General features: G+C 38.4%; 1 protein-coding gene, 1 long non-coding RNA gene and 1 other non-coding gene across 5 annotated transcripts; 2 read left to right on the top strand and 1 right to left on the bottom strand.

The window, feature by feature from the left end:
- Positions 1-1,344: 1,344 nt before the first annotated feature.
- LOC137048508 (uncharacterized) lies at positions 1,345-2,568 on the bottom strand. Its single transcript, XR_010899426.1, has 3 exons — positions 2,391-2,568; positions 1,570-1,714; positions 1,345-1,428 (listed from the first exon to the last, which is right to left on the bottom strand). It is a non-coding gene; the product is annotated as an uncharacterized lncRNA (long non-coding RNA).
- A 921-nt stretch (positions 2,569-3,489) lies between these two features.
- On the top strand, positions 3,490-21,158 carry pabpc1b (poly A binding protein, cytoplasmic 1 b). Of its 3 annotated transcripts, XM_067426667.1 has the most exons (15): positions 3,490-4,177; positions 6,575-6,768; positions 6,892-7,007; positions 10,324-10,463; positions 10,543-10,637; positions 10,742-10,879; positions 11,158-11,253; positions 14,838-15,110; positions 15,362-15,452; positions 16,863-16,973; positions 19,953-20,101; positions 20,185-20,269; positions 20,351-20,481; positions 20,572-20,670; positions 20,767-21,158. In XM_067426667.1, the coding sequence occupies exons 1-14, from the start codon at positions 3,985-3,987 to the stop codon at positions 20,662-20,664; spliced, it is 1,905 nt and encodes a 634-aa protein (XP_067282768.1). In that variant the 5' UTR covers positions 3,490-3,984; the 3' UTR covers positions 20,665-20,670; positions 20,767-21,158. The 3 variants fall into 3 exon arrangements, with proteins under 3 accessions (XP_067282768.1, XP_067282769.1, XP_067282770.1); XM_067426668.1 differs by lacking the exons at positions 14,838-15,110; positions 15,362-15,452; positions 16,863-16,973; ... (3 more) ...; positions 20,572-20,670; positions 20,767-21,158 and adding an exon at positions 14,391-14,539; XM_067426669.1 differs by lacking the exons at positions 14,838-15,110; positions 15,362-15,452; positions 16,863-16,973; ... (3 more) ...; positions 20,572-20,670; positions 20,767-21,158 and adding an exon at positions 14,388-14,496.
- Positions 10,904-11,034, top strand: LOC137048581 (small nucleolar RNA SNORA5). The gene has a single exon (XR_010899466.1). It is a non-coding gene; the product is annotated as a small nucleolar RNA SNORA5 (small nucleolar RNA).

Raw genomic sequence — 21,158 nt, 5'->3', positions numbered from 1 at the left:
AACATAAAAGGAGATGTTAGACAGAATCCACAAAAAGGAATATGAACTGGGGGTGTCGTACTCCAAAACTGCAGAGTGTGACGTCTGTGATTTCGAACAAAATTGGCTTTGTGGCTCTTATTGATGTAAAACTAAAATGACTTTTTTATTTACATTAATACAAAGAGAGATAGAGAGATACTGTCAAAAAATGTGTTGACTTAAGAAGACATGGAATTCACAAGTAAAAAAAAAAAAAAAAGTCCTGTTCCAAAGAAAGGAAGTTTGGAACAACATGAGGGTCGGTAAAAGATTCCTTTTAACTTTAAATCCGGGACATTGCTTCAATACAATGGCTTTGAGTGGTGTTAGTGGTCAAGTGGTTGTCTTTGAAGACCTGGTTTACATTCAGGGCAGGAAATGGGTCATATAATCTCAGTGGAAACTGCAGTCGTTTGAGTCTGTAAAGGCCTTTGAGTCCTGCACCAGATTCATTGGACCGAGGAGAGGTGACTTTCAGGACAGGTGACTGTGGCAAATGCTGACTAACTTGCTTGACCTGGGGCCTATACCATGAAGGTGGTTTAGGTGGCTAGACAGGTATTTTTGTTTAGTTTGTGCCAACCCTAGGTTTTAGGGACCATGAAAGTGGTTTGGATTTTAGCAGTGTCCACCGGCACAGTAACTTGTGCTCTGCTGCTAACCTGCTCCGGGGCAGGTTATGTTCTGGATAAGAGATCTCAAACTGAAATTTGACCAATCATCTGTGAGCAAAGTGACACACCCCAGATCCATAACACATTCATGGTTTTAGTTGATTATTAATCACAGTTTAAATTAATATAAATTAGCCTAATAAAGCTAATATAAATAAGCTTTAGAAACAGTAGATAAAGCTACAAAAATGACTACATATGAGCTTTATTGTTCAAATCTCTCTATATCAATTATAAACTAACTTCACAACTTTTACTTGCACTGATATAGCAAGATTTTTTTCTTTTAGGTGTCCCGTTTCATAGACAACTTTGTTCAACTACCATCATGGCATGGGCCCCTCTCACCAGTGCGCTCTAGTTATAAAAATAGCATAGTATAATAATTAATAGAATTATAGAAAACCTGGAAATATCTAGGAACTTTTTTAATTGTGATTTCCATCGGTTGAAAACTTGTGTAGCTCAGTAAAATCAAGAAAGCTTTCAATAATTATTAGGGAATGCACATTTTTCTGGCTAGAAATTGCTCTTTGAAACTGGAATAATTTATTTTCAAAAATCTTGATCAAGTAGTCCAAATAGTAATTTATTGAAAAGAATTTGTGGGAACAGTTTTTACAGTGGGATCAGGTGTGTGTGTGTGTGTGTGTGTGTGTGTGTGTGCCCCTGCCCAGGGTGTCCCTCGCCTGTGGCCCAATACACTGGAATAGGCTCCAGTGTCCCCGTGACCCTGCAGAAGATAGATGGATGATATAATATAGCTAAATATAGAAACCCTGGAAAAATTAGGGAATTTTCAGGTCTATTTCCTGTCTAAAATCTAAAAGTCTAAAATCCCTGTTTGTCTATCCAATTAAATGAACTCCATCACCTCTGTGTGCCCTGTATGTCTGGAAAGCTCTTTGGAAGGGCACTGTTCCTCTCAGTTTGGGTGTGTCAGTGAAGAGCCTCGGGCTACGGCTGTGGGATGGGCCCCTGTTGCCATGGAGATGGACAGACTGCACTGAACAACAGTACTTATGTGGAAAGAGAATGAGTAATCAGCAGGAAGGGATGGGAGACAGAAACTTCTCTGAGTAATGACAAAGCACACTGTCATGCGAGACAATACATGTGGATTATTAAACACTTCAGCGGTTCAGGAGGCTACTTTGATATGAGCACCACCAGAGTGTTTTAGCAGCGTTTTACACAAGAAACTCAATTGTTTTGTTTTGTTTTTTCAAAAGAAAAAACAGAATTCAGTTTCAGCTAGGACAATATGGAAGGATATAATCAACAACATAATTCATGAATAATTAAATATATAATTAAAATTTGCAATCAGTCTGTAAAATATACAATAAAATGTGAGGGATGTAGTGTTGAGGAGGAAAATGCTACCAATAATTCACTCACTCACTCACTCACTCACTCACTCACTCACTCACTCACTCACTCACTCACTCACTCACTCACTCACTCACTCACTCACTCACTCACTCACTCACTCACTCGACAGACAGACAGACAGACAGACAGACAGACAGACAGACAGACAGACAGACAGACAGATAGACAGACAGACAGACAGACAGACAGACAGATAGATAGATAGATAGATAGATAGATAGATAGATAGATAGATAGATAGATAGATAGATAGATAGATAGATAGATAGATAGATAGATAGAATTAAATACAATTTTTACTTCCAACATCCAGCATATTGTCTCTGTAGAAAATCCGGATCAGATCAAATCAGTGCAACTCAGCATTGCGGATTTCTGCACAGCCAGTAGTTCTTCAAGGTCTGTTACTCCCCCTAGTGGTGATCTTCAGCACAGTCATCTATATGCAGTTACCGGTAGTACTCACTCATGGACGGTGGCTGATTACTAAACAAGTAAACACACAGTTGGGATTGGGAAATAAAAGACACTGACCAAAGGCTATATTCCCCACCCCTCCTCCTTTAGCACTATGTCCATTCGTGACTATTTGATCAACGCAATTTGGTTTATCATCACTAATATATAAGACTCACTATTATTAGGGTTGAAGTGCAGTCAGTTATTGATAAATTACTTTTTGTAAGTGAGACTTTGTTATTGTTGTTGTTTTTTGGCAATTTTATGTACCTTTTTTTTTTTTACTTAAAGACTAATGTAACTAACATGTGTTACATATTAGAAATATTGTACTTTTTTCAATGCCTTTTATACATTTTATTGTATTTCCCTTGCCCCAGACCCAGACTAGAACAGTCATTTTAATTGTTTCATTTCAAGTCAACCAGTTTGTTAAACTATGCAAATTATTACATTTTATTTAATGGTGTATATTTAGGACACATAAAATGTTAGCTATGGAAATAGTCTCCGCAAGACAAAGGAGACAAATAACATTGTGGTAGAATTTTTTTTAAATGACTTTAGAAAGAATTACAAAATTCTCAATGCTTTATTTGATCATTGATAAATAATAATAACACAATATAATATCTAAATGATAAATGATGAATATTAAATTGAGCCAATTTAAGATTCTAAATTAAATTAAATGATTATTAATAATCTATAAAAAATTTAATTCAGTCATTGATTTTCACGTTAACACATTCTTCAGCGTTACAAAAGTAAACTATTTGTCGTTCTAAAAGCGTATTGGGCAAATCGGCGGCCTCTGACATTTTTTATCCAATCATCATCCAAACCGGTGAGAGACTGTTGCGTCAAATTTTTTCATGCGCGTGCACGGTGGATGACGTACCGGCGGGTATATATGTGACAGCTCAGTCCGCCCCTTCCCTCCCGAAACCCCCGGCTGTTAGTGCTGTGTGAGTGCGTGTGTGCTCCGGAGCTTGCCTCGGCACACATTATATAAAAAATAAAAAAAAAACAAAAAAAATTAAAAACTTTTAAAAACTCCAAAAAATCATTTTTTTTCTTTTTATAAATAAGAATTCAAATGGAAGCTGGAGACCTTGAAACATCGCAACAAATCTGAAAAAATAACGATATCGTTAGTCTGTGAGCTCGCAAAGGCCTGGCGTTTTGCTTGATTCGTTGGTTTTGATTTTTTGCGTTTTAAGATATTTGTTGCCCTTATTATTAGTCATTTTAAACGAAGCACCAACCGCTTTAATTGTTCCAGGAATAGTCTTTTAATATACGAATTTAAATTGTACAAATTGGCGTATTAGATTAGCTCGACAGCTAACTATATTCTGACGTAGTTAAGCTCACTCGCTAGTGCCGCGAAACATTACATTTCTGCGAGTTCACAACTGCGACCGAAGAGAAAATGAACCCCAGCGCTCCTAGTTACCCCATGGCCTCGCTGTATGTTGGGGACCTGCACCAGGACGTGACCGAAGCCATGCTCTACGAGAAGTTCAGCCCAGCCGGTGCAATCCTCTCTATCCGCGTGTGCAGGGACATGATCACCCGCAGGTCGCTCGGCTATGCATATGTCAACTTCCAGCAGCCTGCAGACGGTGAGCGAGTGTGCTGTCAAAGATGCCTTTCACGCTAATGACACGTTGAAAAATAAATATAGGGTCTCGTCAATATAAAGCATATTCAGTGAGAATATTATTAGTGACCATATGCTTCACTGTGTTTTATGAATCGATGTCTTGTCGGATGATTATTAAGGATTTAAGATGAGGGTTGCATGCATATACCACGTGACGTTGCTTGACAGCAGTGACTTGCATGATTGTCACATTTAGGGCGTGGGTGGGGCAGTGTGTGCAGCAGAGATACCCATAAACTGTACTCTAGTTTGTCAGGAAAGTGTCTCGAACACATTGATTATGCCTGTTTGTTCAAAAGTACAGAAATGGATGTGATAATCAGGTATATTGTCATTAAACTTCAAAATACAGGGACTAAGCAGTAATGTATTCCTCACTTTTTTTTCTTGACCCAAAGAGTCTAGTTATTCAGATTGATCGTTTATTTTTTGATTTGAGCTTTTTACATTAGATTAGACAAACATATGCCCTCATTTTTAGTAATTTTCGGTAGCTATTGTAAATTTTAGGCGGACGCCACTGGAATTAACTAGTAGACATGACCATAAACTTTAATTAAAGTACATTGAGACAATTTTGTATATGTTTTGATATGTTTAAATATGCAAATAACTGAATATTTAATTAAATATGCACTAATTTTCTAATCTGGACATTTTTCATTTTGTTGACATTAGAGTTAAAGGTTTTTTTCACTGAAGGGATTTTGGATATATAGGTTTATTACACCATAAATCAGACCTGCAGAATAAATATAGGAATAAGCTGAAAGTTTGCTGTATGTATGCTACTCAAGAGGAGATTTCTATGGAAGCCCGTTTCCGGGCACTAAATAAAAGAATAAAAAGAGTAATTGCGACATTTTATCTCAGAATTCTGACTTTTTTTCTCACAATTTCTAGTCATAAAGTCAGAATTCTGAGAAATAAACTTGCAATTGCATGATTTAACGTCACAATTCTGACTTTTTTACTCAAAATTGCAAGTTATAAAGTGAAAATTTTGAATATCTTTCGGATGAGACGTTAAACCGAGGCCACTGGCCCCTGTCCATCATGGCCTCCTCAATAATCCCCATATCCTGATTGGCTTCATCACTCTGTCTCCTCTCCACCATAGACAGTAAAAGAAATGGACAGAGCTATCCCATTGACTACAACGGTGGAAAAATGAAGCCAATCAGAGGCACTCATTTCCCGATGGCTGAGCGAACTGCGCAGGCTCAGACTGAGCTTGACGACGTAGATGTGACGTGAGCAACCTGTCTGACAGTTGTAGGTCTTCTAGTAGTTGTGGAAAGTAAAATCTGAATCACGTTGTTTAAATATTTTCTCCCGTTGCTTTTGGCTCACTATGGGCTTCTCCCCATTCTTCTCCCTTGACTTTATCAGACTTTGTTTCCACGTCCCTCTGACTGCCTCATAGACAGTAAAAGATTGTTTCTGAGCGTCTCCTCCTGTCTATACGGTCATTTCTCAACTGTGCGACAGAGTCGTGTTGGTTATGACACAATTGTTAGCCTATTTTTACAAAAACAGCTTCTACAGGGTGATAGTGTAAGATACAAGGTAACGGAGCCTTTTATGTATTGTCGTGTTTCTTTATAAATAAACAATGGACAAATGGAGTCTTTAAACGCCTCAGATGTAAAGTTATTCACTGTCAAAGTGACTCAAAAATGAATGGGAGTCAATGGGATGCTAACAGCAGGTGATGGCTTGGTTAGCAATGGCCGCCCCTATGGGTGGAACGCTTTCAGAGTGCTAGATTACCCCCTTGCTCTCCACAAATCAGCTGGTGTGTGGTGAGCATTCTGGCGCAATATGGCTGCCGCCGCATCATCCAAATGGATGCTGCACATTGGTGGTGGTTGAGGAGATTCCCCCTTCTATGTAAAGCGCTTTGAGTGCCTAGAAAAGCACTATATAAATGTAATTAATTTATTATATAAAGTCAGAATTCTGAGATATAAACTCGCAACTGCGTGATATAGTCACAATTCTGACTTTATTTCTCAGTCAGAATTGTGACTTTATATCCCGCAATTGTGAGTTTATATCTCAGAATTCTGATTTCACATCACAGAATTCTGACTTTATAACTTGCAACTGTGAGAGAAAAAAAGTCAGAATTGTGAATTTATAAATTGCAATTGTGAGGGAAAAAAAGTCTGAATTGTGACTTTGCAACTCGCAATTGTGAGAAAACAAAGTCACAATTGTGAGATAAAAGGACGTAATTACTCTTTTTATTTTTTTATTAAGTGGCAGAAACAGGCTTACATAGTTTTCTGGCTTAGTGCAGGAGAAGAAATTAATTTTGAATTAGTGGATTAATAATTATTTTCACTTCCAGCTGAACGAGCTTTAGACACAATGAATTTTGATGTCATCAAGGGTAGACCTGTCCGCATCATGTGGTCTCAGCGTGACCCCTCTCTGAGGAAAAGTGGCGTTGGAAACATCTTTATTAAAAACTTGGATAAGTCTATTGATAACAAAGCCCTTTACGACACTTTCTCTGCGTTTGGCAACATCCTGTCGTGCAAGGTAAGGCACATACATGCTCTGGAAGGGGATTTGCAGTGATTTGATTGTGAATGTTACATTTGTGCATGCATGCTTCTGTTGGTCTGTGGGTGCATGATTTTATGCCTGATATCCTTTCTTAAGGTGGTTTGTGATGAGAATGGCTCAAAGGGCTACGGCTTTGTGCACTTTGAGACCCAGGAAGCTGCTGAAAGAGCCATTGAGAAAATGAATGGCATGTTGCTGAATGACAGAAAAGTGTAAGTGAGATTTTGGCATTTTCTCAGACTTGGGCATTAGAGTAAAGGAAATTTGCTAAAAGAACTTGCCAACTAATGTGGGGAGTGACTCGATTGGCTAGCAGATTTGATTTGGATTTGAAGTTTGTGTGGATGAATTGAACCAAGTGCAATGCAGGAATTTTTATAATACATTTCACCAAATAATATAAAATATTATTTGGTGAATTTTTAGAGTACATTTTATTTATATTGCCTATTAATTTGTTTGAAAATTGCATTGAAGTATTGGTGGATTATCACAGACATTTAAAATCTATGGTTGCATCCAAATATGCCTACACATCCCTAAGCTATGTCAGCTGAAGCTGAACAATGAATTAGCACTAACGCTGCATGATTAATCACAATTAACCTGAAATCACGCTTAAACCGATTTTGAATCGATAAGACTGCAACTTATTTTTTTTAACGTGCAGCTTGTCTGTGAAGCAGGGCTCTGATCAGAAGTAAATGCTGCTGAAAACACTGTGAGTTTGAGTCGCTCTTAACCTGCATTTGAAAAACCAACATTCTTCAAACATCTACCCAAATATGAAGAGCATTTCTGAACCTCTTGTCCAAAAAAGATGACATTTAATAACATGTTTTTACTCCAAACTCACTTCTTAAGGACAGTTGAACATCCTTCTGTGAGATGATGTGACTTCTAAGGCACACAACATATTTCATACATAGTATTCTATATGAAGGCAATCAATGTCGATTAGCACTAAGGTATAAATATACTTTATTATCATGAAAATACCCGAAAAGGCTTAAAAGATAGACTCAGATAAAACATATCGTTGTAGTCATGTGTTTATTAGTCATGTTTAATCCAAGCATTTCAATCTTTAGCTTATTCAGCTACAGTGATAGTATGATGCCCATAGGGATTTCCTAGAATGAAGTGCGTTATCATACTTCTGCTGGGCATATTTGAAGCTTCTGCCTTTCAAATGGAACAGCATTCACTACTGATCACAGAGCCATGCTTCCCTGACAAGCACTGACGTTGATAAAAAAAAATCTAAACTTTTGCCAATTATTGTGCGTTTAATTTCGATGACACGTGTAACCCTAATTAACACTAAAAAACTGAAGCACTTTGCTAGCAGGTTACTTAACTCAAATGCATGTGAGATTAAGATATACACAACCTTAACACAGCTTGTATATTTATTCACAAAATTACCTGAACTAGGTTACAATCTAGTCAGAATGTATAACTCCCGACTGTGCACTTTTTGTGTAACAATGCGTTAAAGTGCACAGAATTCACAACACTAGTGTTGCAATTATGTTCTTATTATAATGTAATTTATATGAAAGTTTGCCACTGCGTTTAACTGTACTATTTTCTAATAACTGTTCTTCATTTTGGATGGCATGCTGTCCCAACGCTAATTAATCATACCTCAAGGTACCGCTCATAATGTCATAAACAGTCATGATAATTTTCATTATTAATAGTCCCTGTCACTTCTGATTACTTGAGTACTAGTGCCCATCCTTAATTACAAAGAGATAGATATATATTAGGGGTGTCCTCGACTAAGGATTTACATAGTCGAATCAGAATCGTCAAGTCTTGCCTAAAGTTGACTGATAATCGAATCGTGTGTGTGGTGGGGGATAAACATTTGTAAAATGATTCCTCATTAAATTTTAAAGCCACAATGAACAGAACATCACGCAAAGGTATAGAAGAAAATGTATATAAACATTCTGGATAAATAAACTTAAAAAATAACAAATAAATAACCCCAGAAAGACCTCACTGTAAATATGTCATGTCTTTACAAAGCGCCAACCTCACTCAGGTTCTCTTGAAGCCAATACGGAACTGATTAAAACTTCAATTTATCGACTAGCCGTTAGGGACAGGCTCCAGAAGTGAGCAGAATCTCATTGAGCCCCATGTTAAAATGCCCAACTTTACAGCAGAAAAAAACATGTTTACAGCCTGGTACAAATTGTGGTTTTGGGTCTACAGTAAATTTCGCCCTTAATGACAACTGTGAGGGGGTGAATTTGTTATAACTCATTCGTATACATTATATAAAACCTTAAAGGGGTGATGAATTGAGACATCACGCGCGCGCGCACGTGTGTGTGTTCGCGCTTAAATCGACTGATCGTGCAGGCCATGTAATACAGAAATAATATTCCAATCAATAGCCGGTTGATGAGAAGCACAAATAATTGTGTTTGTTTGGTAAATACGTTTACAAGCCCTGTGATCGAGAGAATCATTCCGGTGCCTCTTTCAAATCAACCCCTCCCTCATGTGAACCAGGGTTGGGCGATGTCACCTAGGGGTAGATATGACAGGAGCTGAAGCTCATTAATATGTAAATCTTATCCAATCCTAGCCGTGGGCGTTTACTTCCAAGTCTCCTGTGCTGCACGCCCATCAAAACCCAGCGTTCAGGAAAAAGCCTCAAAACCAGTGTAGAAAATAGCCTATTACTTATTAGTTATGATGTTTTTGAATGTAAAAACCACACAAACGTCATTAGTTGACCTCAGACAACAGTATAAATAAATTTAAAAAGCCAGTTCATGACACCTTTAAAGACAAATTCTACATAACTAAGGGCATGGCCACTCCAGCCATGCCCCGTCTCTTTGCACATTGTCAGTTATTACGTGTTGCCAAGATGGCAACGGCCAGCTCGTTTCTACTTTACACTTCAAAACTGCTCTTCAGAATCCTATGGGTGATTTCACGCACACTATGTCCATATTTATTCTGTCACATGTCTGCAAATAATTAAAGCACCTAAATTGCCTGTTCGAAAATGCACAATGGCCCTCATTTATCAAAAGTGCGTACACCAAATTTCCGGCGTACACCTTGCGTACACCCAAACCCACGGTGACTTTGAGATTTATCAATATGGACGTTGGCGTATGGCACACTCAAATCCTACGCCAGCTCAGGAGGTGGTGTACGCACGTTTGAGTTAGTGGGAAAATGCGCAGAAAAGATCATATATCAGTAAAGACCGTATGTGTAAAAGTATTGAACACCCCCATATAGCCAAAATGGATTCCAAATGGATCTCTTTCATAACACCTCTTCAAGGATTCGACTATGAGATTGGTAGTCAAATTAGACTCCTCCTATCGAAGCATCGAGTCTTCGACCATTCAGGGCCGCCCCTAATATATATATTATATATTGTTGAAAAGGATGCTAAATGTGTAGACACATTTTAACTCCCAGCCCCTTGTCATAACTGTTGAGATCCACTACATCCTCCTATTGAACGCTCCTCTTTGCCATTAGCTTTGTAGGGCGCTTCAAATCTCGCAAGGAGAGGGAGGCTGAGCTCGGTGCAAGAGCCAAAGAATTTACCAATGTGTACATTAAAAACTTTGGGGAAGATATGGATGATGACAAGCTCAAGGACATCTTCAGCAAATATGGTTAGTTCTTTTAAACCATATAAAACAATTTTTTTCTTGGTTTATATATTTCACACAAACAAATTTAATTTTTTTTAAGGTAATGCTATGAGCATCCGTGTCATGACTGATGAAAATGGGAAGTCCAGAGGCTTTGGATTTGTGAGTTTTGAGAGGCACGAAGATGCGCAAAGGGTCAGTTCAGCTTTAAATGTGGTCAAAATAACATACTCTATGGAGTAAATGTAACCATAGAATGAACAGATACCAAACAAGGGTTTTGATCTCTTGGTCGACAGGCTGTGGATGAGATGAATGGCAAAGAACTGAACGGGAAGCTCATCTATGTGGGTCGCGCTCAGAAAAAAGTGGAGCGCCAAACTGAGCTCAAGCGCAAATTTGAACAGATGAAGCAGGACCGCATGACTCGCTACCAGGTCAGTGAAACTGAACATGACTTCTGCAGCTTCGTCAAATTCAGTGTTTCGTTTTCAGTGGACAGCACTGGTCACTGCAACACTGACTTTTTAGTCCATGGGCCCCATGTTCTTTTATAGTGGATACTTGGGGACATTAGTGGCTATGTATAATAATTTCTTATTTATGGACCTAAATTAGGCTTTGCAACTGAATTTATTTTTTAATGGCATTTACTATTTTATTAAATCTAGTGCGTTGTAAGTGCCCTCTTCATCGCCATTTGCTCTCTTAACAGGGTGTCAATCTCTATGTAAAGAACTTGGATGATGGCATTGATGATGAGCGTCTTCGTAAAGAGTTCTCTCCCTTTGGAACAATCACCAGTGCCAAGGTACAATTTTGAGCTAGTCTTCACTGACCTAATTATTTATGTTTTGTGTGTGTGTGTGCGTGCTTGTTTTTGTGACATATCGGGACACAAATTTTTATAATGACATTGGTATGACATAGGTATTACAGAAGATGTCCCCACTTTTCAAGGTGCTTATAAATCATACAGGATGAGTTTTTTTGAGAAAGTAGGGGCAGTGTAGGGCAATAGAAAATATGGTTTGTACAGTATAAAAACCATTATGCCTATGGAATGTCCCCACAATTCACAAAACTACACGTGTGTGTATGTATACATACAGTGGGGCAAAAAAGTATTTAGTCAGCCACCAATTGTGCAAGTTCTCCCACTTAAAAAGATGAGAGAGGCCTGTAATTTTCATCGTAGGTACACTACAAAGACAGAATGAGAGAAAAAAATCCACATTGTCTGATTTTTAAAGTATTTATTTGCAAATTATGGTGGTAATTAAGTATTTGGTCGCCTACAAAAAAGCAAGATTTCTGGCTCTCACATACCTACTGTAAAGCATGGGGGTGGAAAAATCATGCTTTGGGGCTGTTTTTCTGCTAAGGGACCAGGATGCTTTGACCACTGATCCGTGTAAAGGAAAAAATTAATGGGGCCATGCATCATGAGATTTTGAGCAAAAACCTCCTTCCATCAGCAAGGGCATTGAAAATTAAACGTGGCTGGGTCTTTCGGTTTTAGGTTTTGGAAAGTAATTAGTAATAAGTAATTAAAGGGGGGGTTCCGTGGTGTTTTTCTAGGCTTGGTTGTGTTTATGGGGTGCAGTATAATATGTCTTAATACTTCTTTTTTTTTAAACGACATTTTTCTTATAATTTACCTTTAGTCCACACCGCTTTCTCCACTGTCCTTTGAACGGCTTGTTTGCTTCCTGCTCCTATGAAGCCCATCCCTTTAAAAAATGCAATGATTTTAGATTGGTTAGATGGCCAAATGTAGTTTCATGTATTTTTATTGGCTGAAGTAACAAGCACAGGTTGTCCGGAAACGCCACGCCACTTACCATTACGGGCAGAAGTCACATCTGTGGCGTAAATAAAGGCGTCAATATTGCCATACAAATTTGAGCCCGAATCAGAATCAGATAGCGGGGATGAAGGTCAAGCAGAACCTCTGCATGCAAGGGTTTAATGTACGTTAGTGAATGGTAAGCATTTTCTTATTTCAAGTATTTTTGTAGTGTCGCTGTCACTGCTGTTAGTTATCTTTTCATATTCTGGTTAAGGTTTTACTGTATCCGAATAAACGACTGAGTAGTAGCTTGTTTGTGAAGGTATTGTTTTATTTGTAGCATGAACAACTTTTTTATATAATATATTTTATATAAATAAAAGATGTTCGCTGGTGTGATTTACATATAAGTTTGTAGGTGTTTGAAGCCGTTTGTTGGAGAAGTATGAAACAATTTATTTAACTGCCTAGCCTAGCCTGTGTTGGTCTTGGTGCAACCCACAGAAAATCACACACAGAAACTACACATTTAAAAGACATGTACTTATAGTTTTAGGCCCATAAATCAATTAAAGGCAGCTTCTGCCTTTAATGTGGGAACTGCTTCATCTTTTAGTATGAGCCTTTGAGCAAATCCAGTATTGAACTTGAAGATTCTTAAAGCTGTGAAGTGTGCAGCACAGATGGCTAAATTTTTATTGTAATAGCAGGAACTGAATTAAACACAAAGTTGTGCACTTGAGGTGAAAAAACATTGTTTCGATGGCATGTCTGCAACACTCTAGCCTACTGCAACAGCTCTCTCTCTTCCAATGACTGCGAAGTGGCCTCGCCGACTTTGTTGCGTGTTCGCGGGGGCAGTGTTTATGTTAAAAGCAAGGGTTTTTGATGTCACCAACCCAGAAAAGAAGCTTGTTGTAGTCCAAACCGGCCGTTTTTGTAGGCAATAAACTGTCATAACCTTACAAGGCAATCTCTGTTTGCATTGAACTTTCAGTGCTGTAACTTTGTAGATACTGTTTATACTCAAGCAGCAACATTACACACTAACTAAAGTTAAAAAACGTGAAATCGCATGCAACCACCCCTTTAAATACAGTTTCTCTCCTCTCTGACAGCGAGTTGACAGATTTTGCGAGTTGACTGACATAATGAAGTGCAAAAAATTCTATTTACCATTTGAAATCAAGTATGCTTGTGCTGTGTGTAAGCTATTGCAAAAAAATTACCCCATTGTAAAAAAAAAAATGTTCCGTTAGCAAATATTTGTGAGATAATTGTAATGGTAATTGATCAACGCTTATATATGATAAAAAGCTTTCTCATATAAAGTGATCTAGTCAGAAGAAATTTTTGATTGCCTAGACTTTAAATAGATAAAAATAAAAATATAAATAAAAAAATTAAAAGAAATAATATAAAAAATATCTATTTGACAGTATATGCAGCGTTTTTCCCTGTATTGAAATGGTATTGAATATCAATACTTTTCCAGGTATTATAACGAACTTAGAAATTCCAGCATTGTGACAACACTTAAATGTACACAATGGTAGTCTTAAAGGGGTCTTATATGCTTTTTCACTATAATACTAATTTAAATAAACTCCTCTCACTGAATATGCAAAAAGGCGGACGAGGCCTGGTTTAGCTGCCTGATAGAAGACAGTGTTGTCACTGTTTGAGGACAAACTGTTGTTTGTGAATCACAACTTGTAAATATATCTTATTTCTAGTTGCGTTTTCTATTGACAGTTCGAATTAGACATTTTATGTTGTTGCTCCAATGTGAACAAAGGGAAAAGCTGTTGGGCTCCGCTCGCCTGCTATCCAACATTAGTGTTTGATGATATCGTGTCTACTGTAGCTATTGTGAGCTTTTGCTTTTGTTCACCACCTCTTAGGAACATTAACCATGGTTTTGTGATCGATTACTGCAAGTATTACTGTAATTTTCCAACAAGTATCATGATTAAAGGTGGATAACTTTGTATCTAAAATATATAAGAAAATTACAAAAGAAAAAAATATACCTCTTTGAAATGTGTCTTTGAATCAATTTTGCACAAGCCTCTTGTTTGTTAACATTCTTAAGTCTGAATCAGGCTCGAATTGGTTTGAAATTTACACCATCCTTAATATTTTCATCCAAGTAGAGCTTGTGGTTATGGTAAGGGGCGAGACATTTCCCAAACACATGCTAAGCGGTGCCAATTCAAACACAAGGGGCCAGATAACCAATCACAGCATTTCGTATTTTGGAAGGAGGGGCTTCATCAAAACAGCACGTTTGAGCCGGACTGGAGCGAGAGGTGCTGTAAAGTAATGTTTTTGTTTCTATGGCGTTGAATGTTTAACAATCATTAAAGCATATTCTAGTACAGCCTAAAAACAAAATCAAGACTTCGTAAAAGGACATAATACGACCCCTTTGATTATAATAAAACAATTATTTGATTTGATTGATTTGAAAAACAAGTTCCATCCTAATTCTTCTCTATTATTTAATGGTGTTTCTCTCTGGAAAAGTTACATTACTGATGTTAAATGGGATGCAAATGCCATTTCATGTTTACATTGTTGTATGTTGCCTTCTGTTCCAGGTCATGATGGACGGTGGTCGCAGTAAAGGCTTCGGTTTTGTCTGTTTTTCTTCCCCTGAGGAAGCCACTAAAGCAGTGACTGAGATGAATGGCCGTATTGTGGCCACTAAGCCACTGTATGTGGCTCTTGCTCAGCGCAAAGAAGAACGGCAGGCTCATCTCACCAACCAATACATGCAGAGGATGGCCAGTGTCCGCGCAGTGCCAAACCCAGTTATCAACCCCTACCAACCTGCACCTCCATCAGGATACTTCATGGCTGCCATTCCCCAGGTAAATCTAACAGTATTCAGTTACAGATATTGATTAATCAAATGTTAAGTAACAATGTCTTTACTGTATAAATGAATTAATTAATTAACGCAATTTATCTTTGTTAAAGCTCTTTCTTTTTTGTTGTTTGATTGGTGATGCACAACTGCAGGTATAAAAGGCTGCTGTCTCTTAAGATGAATGCACATTGCGGTATCGCGGCAAAAATGATATATTGTGCAGCCATAATTAATCATATTCTTGCATCACAGGCCCAGAACAGAGCTGCGTATTATCCTACCAGTCAGCTCGCCCAGCTCAGACCTAGTCCCCGTTGGACCACACAAGGTGTCCGGCCTCAGCGTAAGTCAACTTTTTATCCCAGAAACCTGCAGTAATATATTCAAGTTAGTGTAAAGTCTAAATTAAATATGTTATTAAGTTTCACACCACAGAAAAAAAATTATTAACCACCCAGCCAAATTTGAGTTAAAAAAAAAAGCCAAGTACATGGTTTATCAAAATAAAATAAAAATTAATTAAGCCGCATTCTCTGCTTTCAAAGAACAAAGTTTTGAAACTGGATTTGAAAGCGTGCACTGCAGTGATGCCTGGAATCACTGTGATTTCGAAATACAGTTCAATCAGTGTAAGTCAGTGCACTGTTAAAGGAAATCCACAACGAGAGTTGCATTAGACTAGCGCGGTCAAGTTCACATGCACAAGTTGTAAGATTACTTTTATTTTGTCTATATCTGATTAATCTCATATAGGACACGTTTAATAACCATCTAGCAAAGTGCTGCCGTTATATCGGCTGATGTTCAGTCTCAACTCAAATGCAATGCCCAACATTATCGACTTTTATCATAAAAATCTTAAAATATTTTCATATCTCTGTGATGGCCATGCACCACGCCCCGCGCTGAGTTTTCGTTTTTTGGGACCTATCAATGATCTAAATGAGAAATTGCCAAAAATGTCATCCCTACTAGCTAGCAAATTTTAGGCTGTAGTAACTAACGGTGCTGACAGTAACTCTTGATTAAGTGGGCTAACTGATGCTAAGGTGCTCTAGTTATTATAGTTTAAGGGGAGGGCCCATGCTCAATAGCCCCAGTGCGACATTGAGCCACCATTTTGGACCTTCTCAGAAATGGTTAAAAATATGTTAAACGGTCTAACTCCACAATTCAGTACTACACAGTTCTTTTGTAATGCGTTTCAGCAATACATTTCTAACATTTTATAACGTGTTTTGAAATAAATCTCAGAATTGCATTTACACTGACTTCACTCTAAAAAATTCTGAGTAAAAAAACAACCCAATGTTGGGTCAAATATAGACTAACCCAGCAGATGGGTTGTTTTAACCCCGCGATTGGGTTGTCTTAAGCAAATATTTTACCCAACCGCAGGATTAAAACAACCCAATCGCTGGGTTAAAACAACCCAATTGCTGGGTTAGTCCATATTTGACCCAACATTGGGTTAAAACAACCCAGCATTTTTTAGAGTGTTTAATCAAATGTCACACAAATCTTATATGATGTTTTTTTATATTTATGTGAGATGGTTATCCTTTGTTTTTTTTTTGCTACAACCGTATTCATTTAGTTTATATATTTTTTCTTTTTAATATATTGATCTTGCCATGTAAATAGCCACATATGCTGATAATTCAATACAAGTAAAATAAATAAATAATTGAATAAATGGCACTGATTTATGAAGTACTGATTCATACTTATAGACATTCAACATTTTCTACAGACTTCCAAAACATGCCAGGGACAATGCGCCCATCTGCCCCCAGACCTCAGACCTTCAGCACCATGCGTCCTGCATCTCAGGTGCCCCGCATGATGTCCACTCAGCGTGTTGGTGAGTCTTTTTTAGAAAGTTTACTTTGACACTTTCGCACTCCCGATTCAAACTACAAATGAACTTCTTTTGGCTTCACACCGGTTCATTCTTCGATTTTCTATATTGGGTCCTTTAGTCTGGTTTGGGGTGCTCAATTATACTTCTGGAGATCTACTTTCCTTCATAGTTTAGATCAGGGATGCAAAACTCAGTTTAGCTCTAACCTTGCTCTTACACACCTTCTGTGTCCTAAAGCTGAAAAGGATGCACTGCAAGGTTGGAAGATATCAAGGCACGTTGGAATCCAATGTTACTTTATCTTTATGTCTTCTGAGATGTGTTCATCTGATACATTTTTGAAGGCAGTACAGATTTATACTTCTTTGCCTTTTTCCCACAATCTTGTGCATTCCATTCTGTGACAGTTGACTTTAAATAAATATATGGTATCTGAAAGTTGCAGTTGGTGGTCAGCTTGTGTGTAAATATACGTTTTTACCAAATATTTCCAATGTATATAGTAATTCAAGTATATAAATATTCTCTTGGTTTTCACCAAAGCTTACTTTATTTAGTTGTAGATCATTAAACGCTGCCTGTCCAAAATCAGTTTTGTGAGGTATTTTCATGCCACACTCCTGCATAGTCATTGCGTGACAAGGCAGTGAGTCAACAAGTCAGATGCCTAAGCTTTCGGATGCAGCGTAGTGTTTTGTTTTTTACAATAAAATTTTAGAAAAAAATATTCATTAAAAAGATGATATATATAAAGATGTATGTGTATACACATGCATGTGCACACACACACCATATTGCTTTAAGTTTTGGGACCGCCAGCCTTTACATGCTCAAAAACTTTAATGACATCCCATTCTTAATCCTTATGGTTTAATATGGAGTTGGCCCACCCTTTGCAGCTATAACAGCTTTAACTCTTCTGGGACGGCTTTCCACAAGGTTTAGGAGTGTGTTTATGGGAATTTTTGACCATTCTTCTAGAAGTCCAATTGTTAGGTCAGGCACTGATGTTGGACGAGAAGGCCCTCTTTTCTTTGTATGCTGAAGCATTAGGAGTTTATTTCACTGGAACCAAGGGGCGAAGCCCAACCCCTGAAAAACAACCCCACACCATAATCCCCCCCTCCACTAGGGCTGTGATGGTCGCCATGACCACCGTGCCACCGCAGTGGTGAGGTGCCACCGGCAGCGACACTAGACTAGGCTATATGACATGCAAAAAAAAGTTTTGTATAGAATATAACATTTGCAATTGCAGTTGCTATTTATAACCTGTACCTTTTAGCTCTATGCGTTTTTAGACTAGCATATAAAATAGCTTATTCACTCATTCATGAGTCATGAGTTTCCATAGTTTGAGCACGGCCAAATCCATTTGTTTTTGTGCATTCCGCAAATTAATTTCGTGTTGAGCAATGGACCTGGTTGGGAAACCAAATACTACATCGCCAATCTGGGATCATTTTGGATTTGCCTAACGAAAAAGATGAACTTTTAAATAAGGATGAAGCCATTTGCCGGATTTGTAAAAACTAAATGTGTGTTAAATGGGCGAACACATCAAATCTCAAGAGCCATCTCTCCAATCATGTCATCGATCGGCGTTTGTACAAGTTATGTCCCGTGAACGCAAATGGCCAGCTGGTGGTCAGGTTGGTATTGGAGAGGCTTTCGCCAAACAAGCCAAATACAAACGAGAGAGTGACAAGTGGAAAATGCTGACAAGAGACGTGGCAACGTATTTGGTGGGGGAGAACGCGCCGCTCCGCAGTTTTTATTCCCCTGAAATTGTTACGAATTCTGTTTGAAAGCTGCAACGCTTTATAGTTTAAATATTTAACTCTCTTATTTACCCGTTTATTTCACTTTATTATCTCTGATATTTATTTTATTTATTTCAATGTTAGCAGGCTGTGTTTCACTCGTGCTGTAAACAGGCACGTTAGATGTTTGAGCCTCATTTTTTAAATCTCACAATATATATATTTTTAAAATGTTAATTGTTTTATTTAGACGCAGACATTCAAGCTTTCTTTAAACATATGTTTCCTGTTTGTGTTTTAAGTAGGCTATAGGGCAGAATTTTAGTTTATTGTTTCAGTTTCATCCCCCACCCCGAACTTCACAAACACCGTGCCATCGCCAGTGGTTGATCAATAACCACCGCGGTGGTAAAAAACTGCCACTGTCACAGCCCTACCCTCCACTAAACTTTACACTTGGTACAAGTGAGCGACATGTGGCTCAGTGGTTTCATGTAGGTTGGCTACAAACCGGAAGGTTCAATCCCTGGTTCCACCTGACCAAGTGTCGAGTTGTCCGCGAGCAAGACACCTAAGCAACGAGATGGATGACGCCTTGCATGGCCGACACCGCCATTGGTGTATGAATGAGTGAATGAATGCGGAATGTTAAGCAATGTGTAAAGCACTTTTAATGGCCATAGGTCTGTTGAAAGCGCTATATAAATGCAGTCCATTTACCATTTACAATGCAGTCAGGCAAGTACCGTTCTCCTTACCCCTTTGTGGCTGAGTTGCTGTTGTTCCCAATTGCTTCCATTTTGTTAAAATACCACTAACAGTTGACCGTAGAATATTTAGAAGTGAGGAAATTTCATGCATGGACTTATTACACGGGTGGTAGCCTATCACAGTGCCATGCTTGAATTCACTGAGCTCCTGACAGCGACCCATTCTTTCACAAATGTTGTAGAAGCAGTCTGCATGCCTACCTAGGTGCTTGATTTTATACACCTGTGACCATGTAAGTGATTGGAACACCTGAATTCAATGATTGTGAGGGGTGTCCCAATACTTTTGGCAATTTAGTGTATACATATAGCCTGTTTTGTTATTAAAAATAAATGAAGGTTTCATAAATGATGTGCACTGTTTTGAGCAGACTCAAGTTGAATTAAAATTAAGTTAATTAAATCCGTTTGATTGTCAATTGATTTTGAACCTGTTGCTCTCTCAGCTGCTCAGACTATGGGTCCACGGCCCTCCACTACAGCGGCTGCAGCTTCAGCCCCTCCAGTACGCGGTGTGCCTCAGTACAAATATGCACCCAGTGTACGCAACCCTCAGCAGCACATGAATGCACAGCCTCAGGTTACTATGCAGCAGGTAAGACTCTGCGCGACATGTATCCCATCACATTTGAAAGAAGTTATTTTGAGTGTACTCTTCTGATTTACTCTCTTCATTAGCCTGCTGTGCATGTGCAAGGACAGGAACCGCTGACGGCCTCCATGCTCGCTGCTGCTCCTCCACAGGAGCAGAAGCAGATGCTGGGTAAAGATTGTTGAGTTTTCTGATTGTTTGTTCCTCCCACGCACTATAAGATGAGGTTAATGCTTGATTTTCCTCTCCCAGGTGAGCGTCTCTTCCCACTTATCCAGAATATGCATCCCAGCCTGGCAGGCAAGATAACTGGTATGCTGCTGGAAATCGACAACTCTGAGCTACTCCACATGCTGGAGTCTCCGGAGTCTCTGCGCTCCAAGGTCGGACGTTTTCTGAATGGTTGGTTTGTATGGAAACTGTACGGAATGAAGTATTCAAAGAGCATAAATATTTTGTCAACTATCTAACAGGTTGATGAGGCGGTGGCCGTACTCCAGGCTCACCAGGCTAAAGAAGCCGCCCAGAAAACTGTGACCAACTCGACTGGTGTGCCAAGTGTTTAAGCCAAGGTAACATTCTTTTTGTTATCGTCTGTGTTTTTCTCCACTCGCATCAAATGTTCAGTCTGTTGGAGAACTGAGGTCATGATGTCTCTGTTTTTACAGGGGTGTGCAACCTTGAATCTTCACAGAGAGGGGGAAAAGTAAACATTCGGGAAAAAATTAAAACACTGAAAACATGGCAAAACATCTAAAAACCATATTTAAAAAAGAAACTAGAAAGAGCCGGGTCTAGAGAAGAGCATTCTAGGCCTAGTTAAGGTATTTCAAAAAATAAAAATATAAAAAAGGAAAAACAGACAAAAATGTTGGGGGTTTAAAAAAAAAATCCACAGTATAGGGAGTAAACAGCCGTAAAGCATTCCTGCCTTGTTTTATTTCTTTTTAAAGCCTGGCTATTTAATGTTCTTAGAAGGGAGGTGAGAACTGACAACCAGTAATGTGATGTTCCCTTAATTTGACAATATGCTTGCTCAAATAAAGTTCATTAAAATGTG

The sequence above is a fragment of the Pseudorasbora parva genome, chromosome 19, assembly GCF_024679245.1.
Source record: "Pseudorasbora parva isolate DD20220531a chromosome 19, ASM2467924v1, whole genome shotgun sequence".
Taxonomy (NCBI): domain Eukaryota; kingdom Metazoa; phylum Chordata; class Actinopteri; order Cypriniformes; family Gobionidae; genus Pseudorasbora; species Pseudorasbora parva.
Note: the sequence above shows the minus strand (reverse complement) of the source record. Positions and strands in the feature narration are given on the sequence as shown.

Coding starts and splice junctions, on each gene's coding strand:
- pabpc1b (XM_067426667.1), top strand. CDS start 3,985: ATGAACCCCAGCGCTCCTAGTTACCCCATGGCCTCGCTGTATGTTGGG. Junction 4,178..6,574: donor CTTCCAGCAGCCTGCAGACG/GTGAGCGAGTGT, acceptor TTTCACTTCCAG/CTGAACGAGCTTTAGACACA. Junction 11,254..14,837: donor GAACAATCACCAGTGCCAAG/GTACAATTTTGA, acceptor CTTCTGTTCCAG/GTCATGATGGACGGTGGTCG.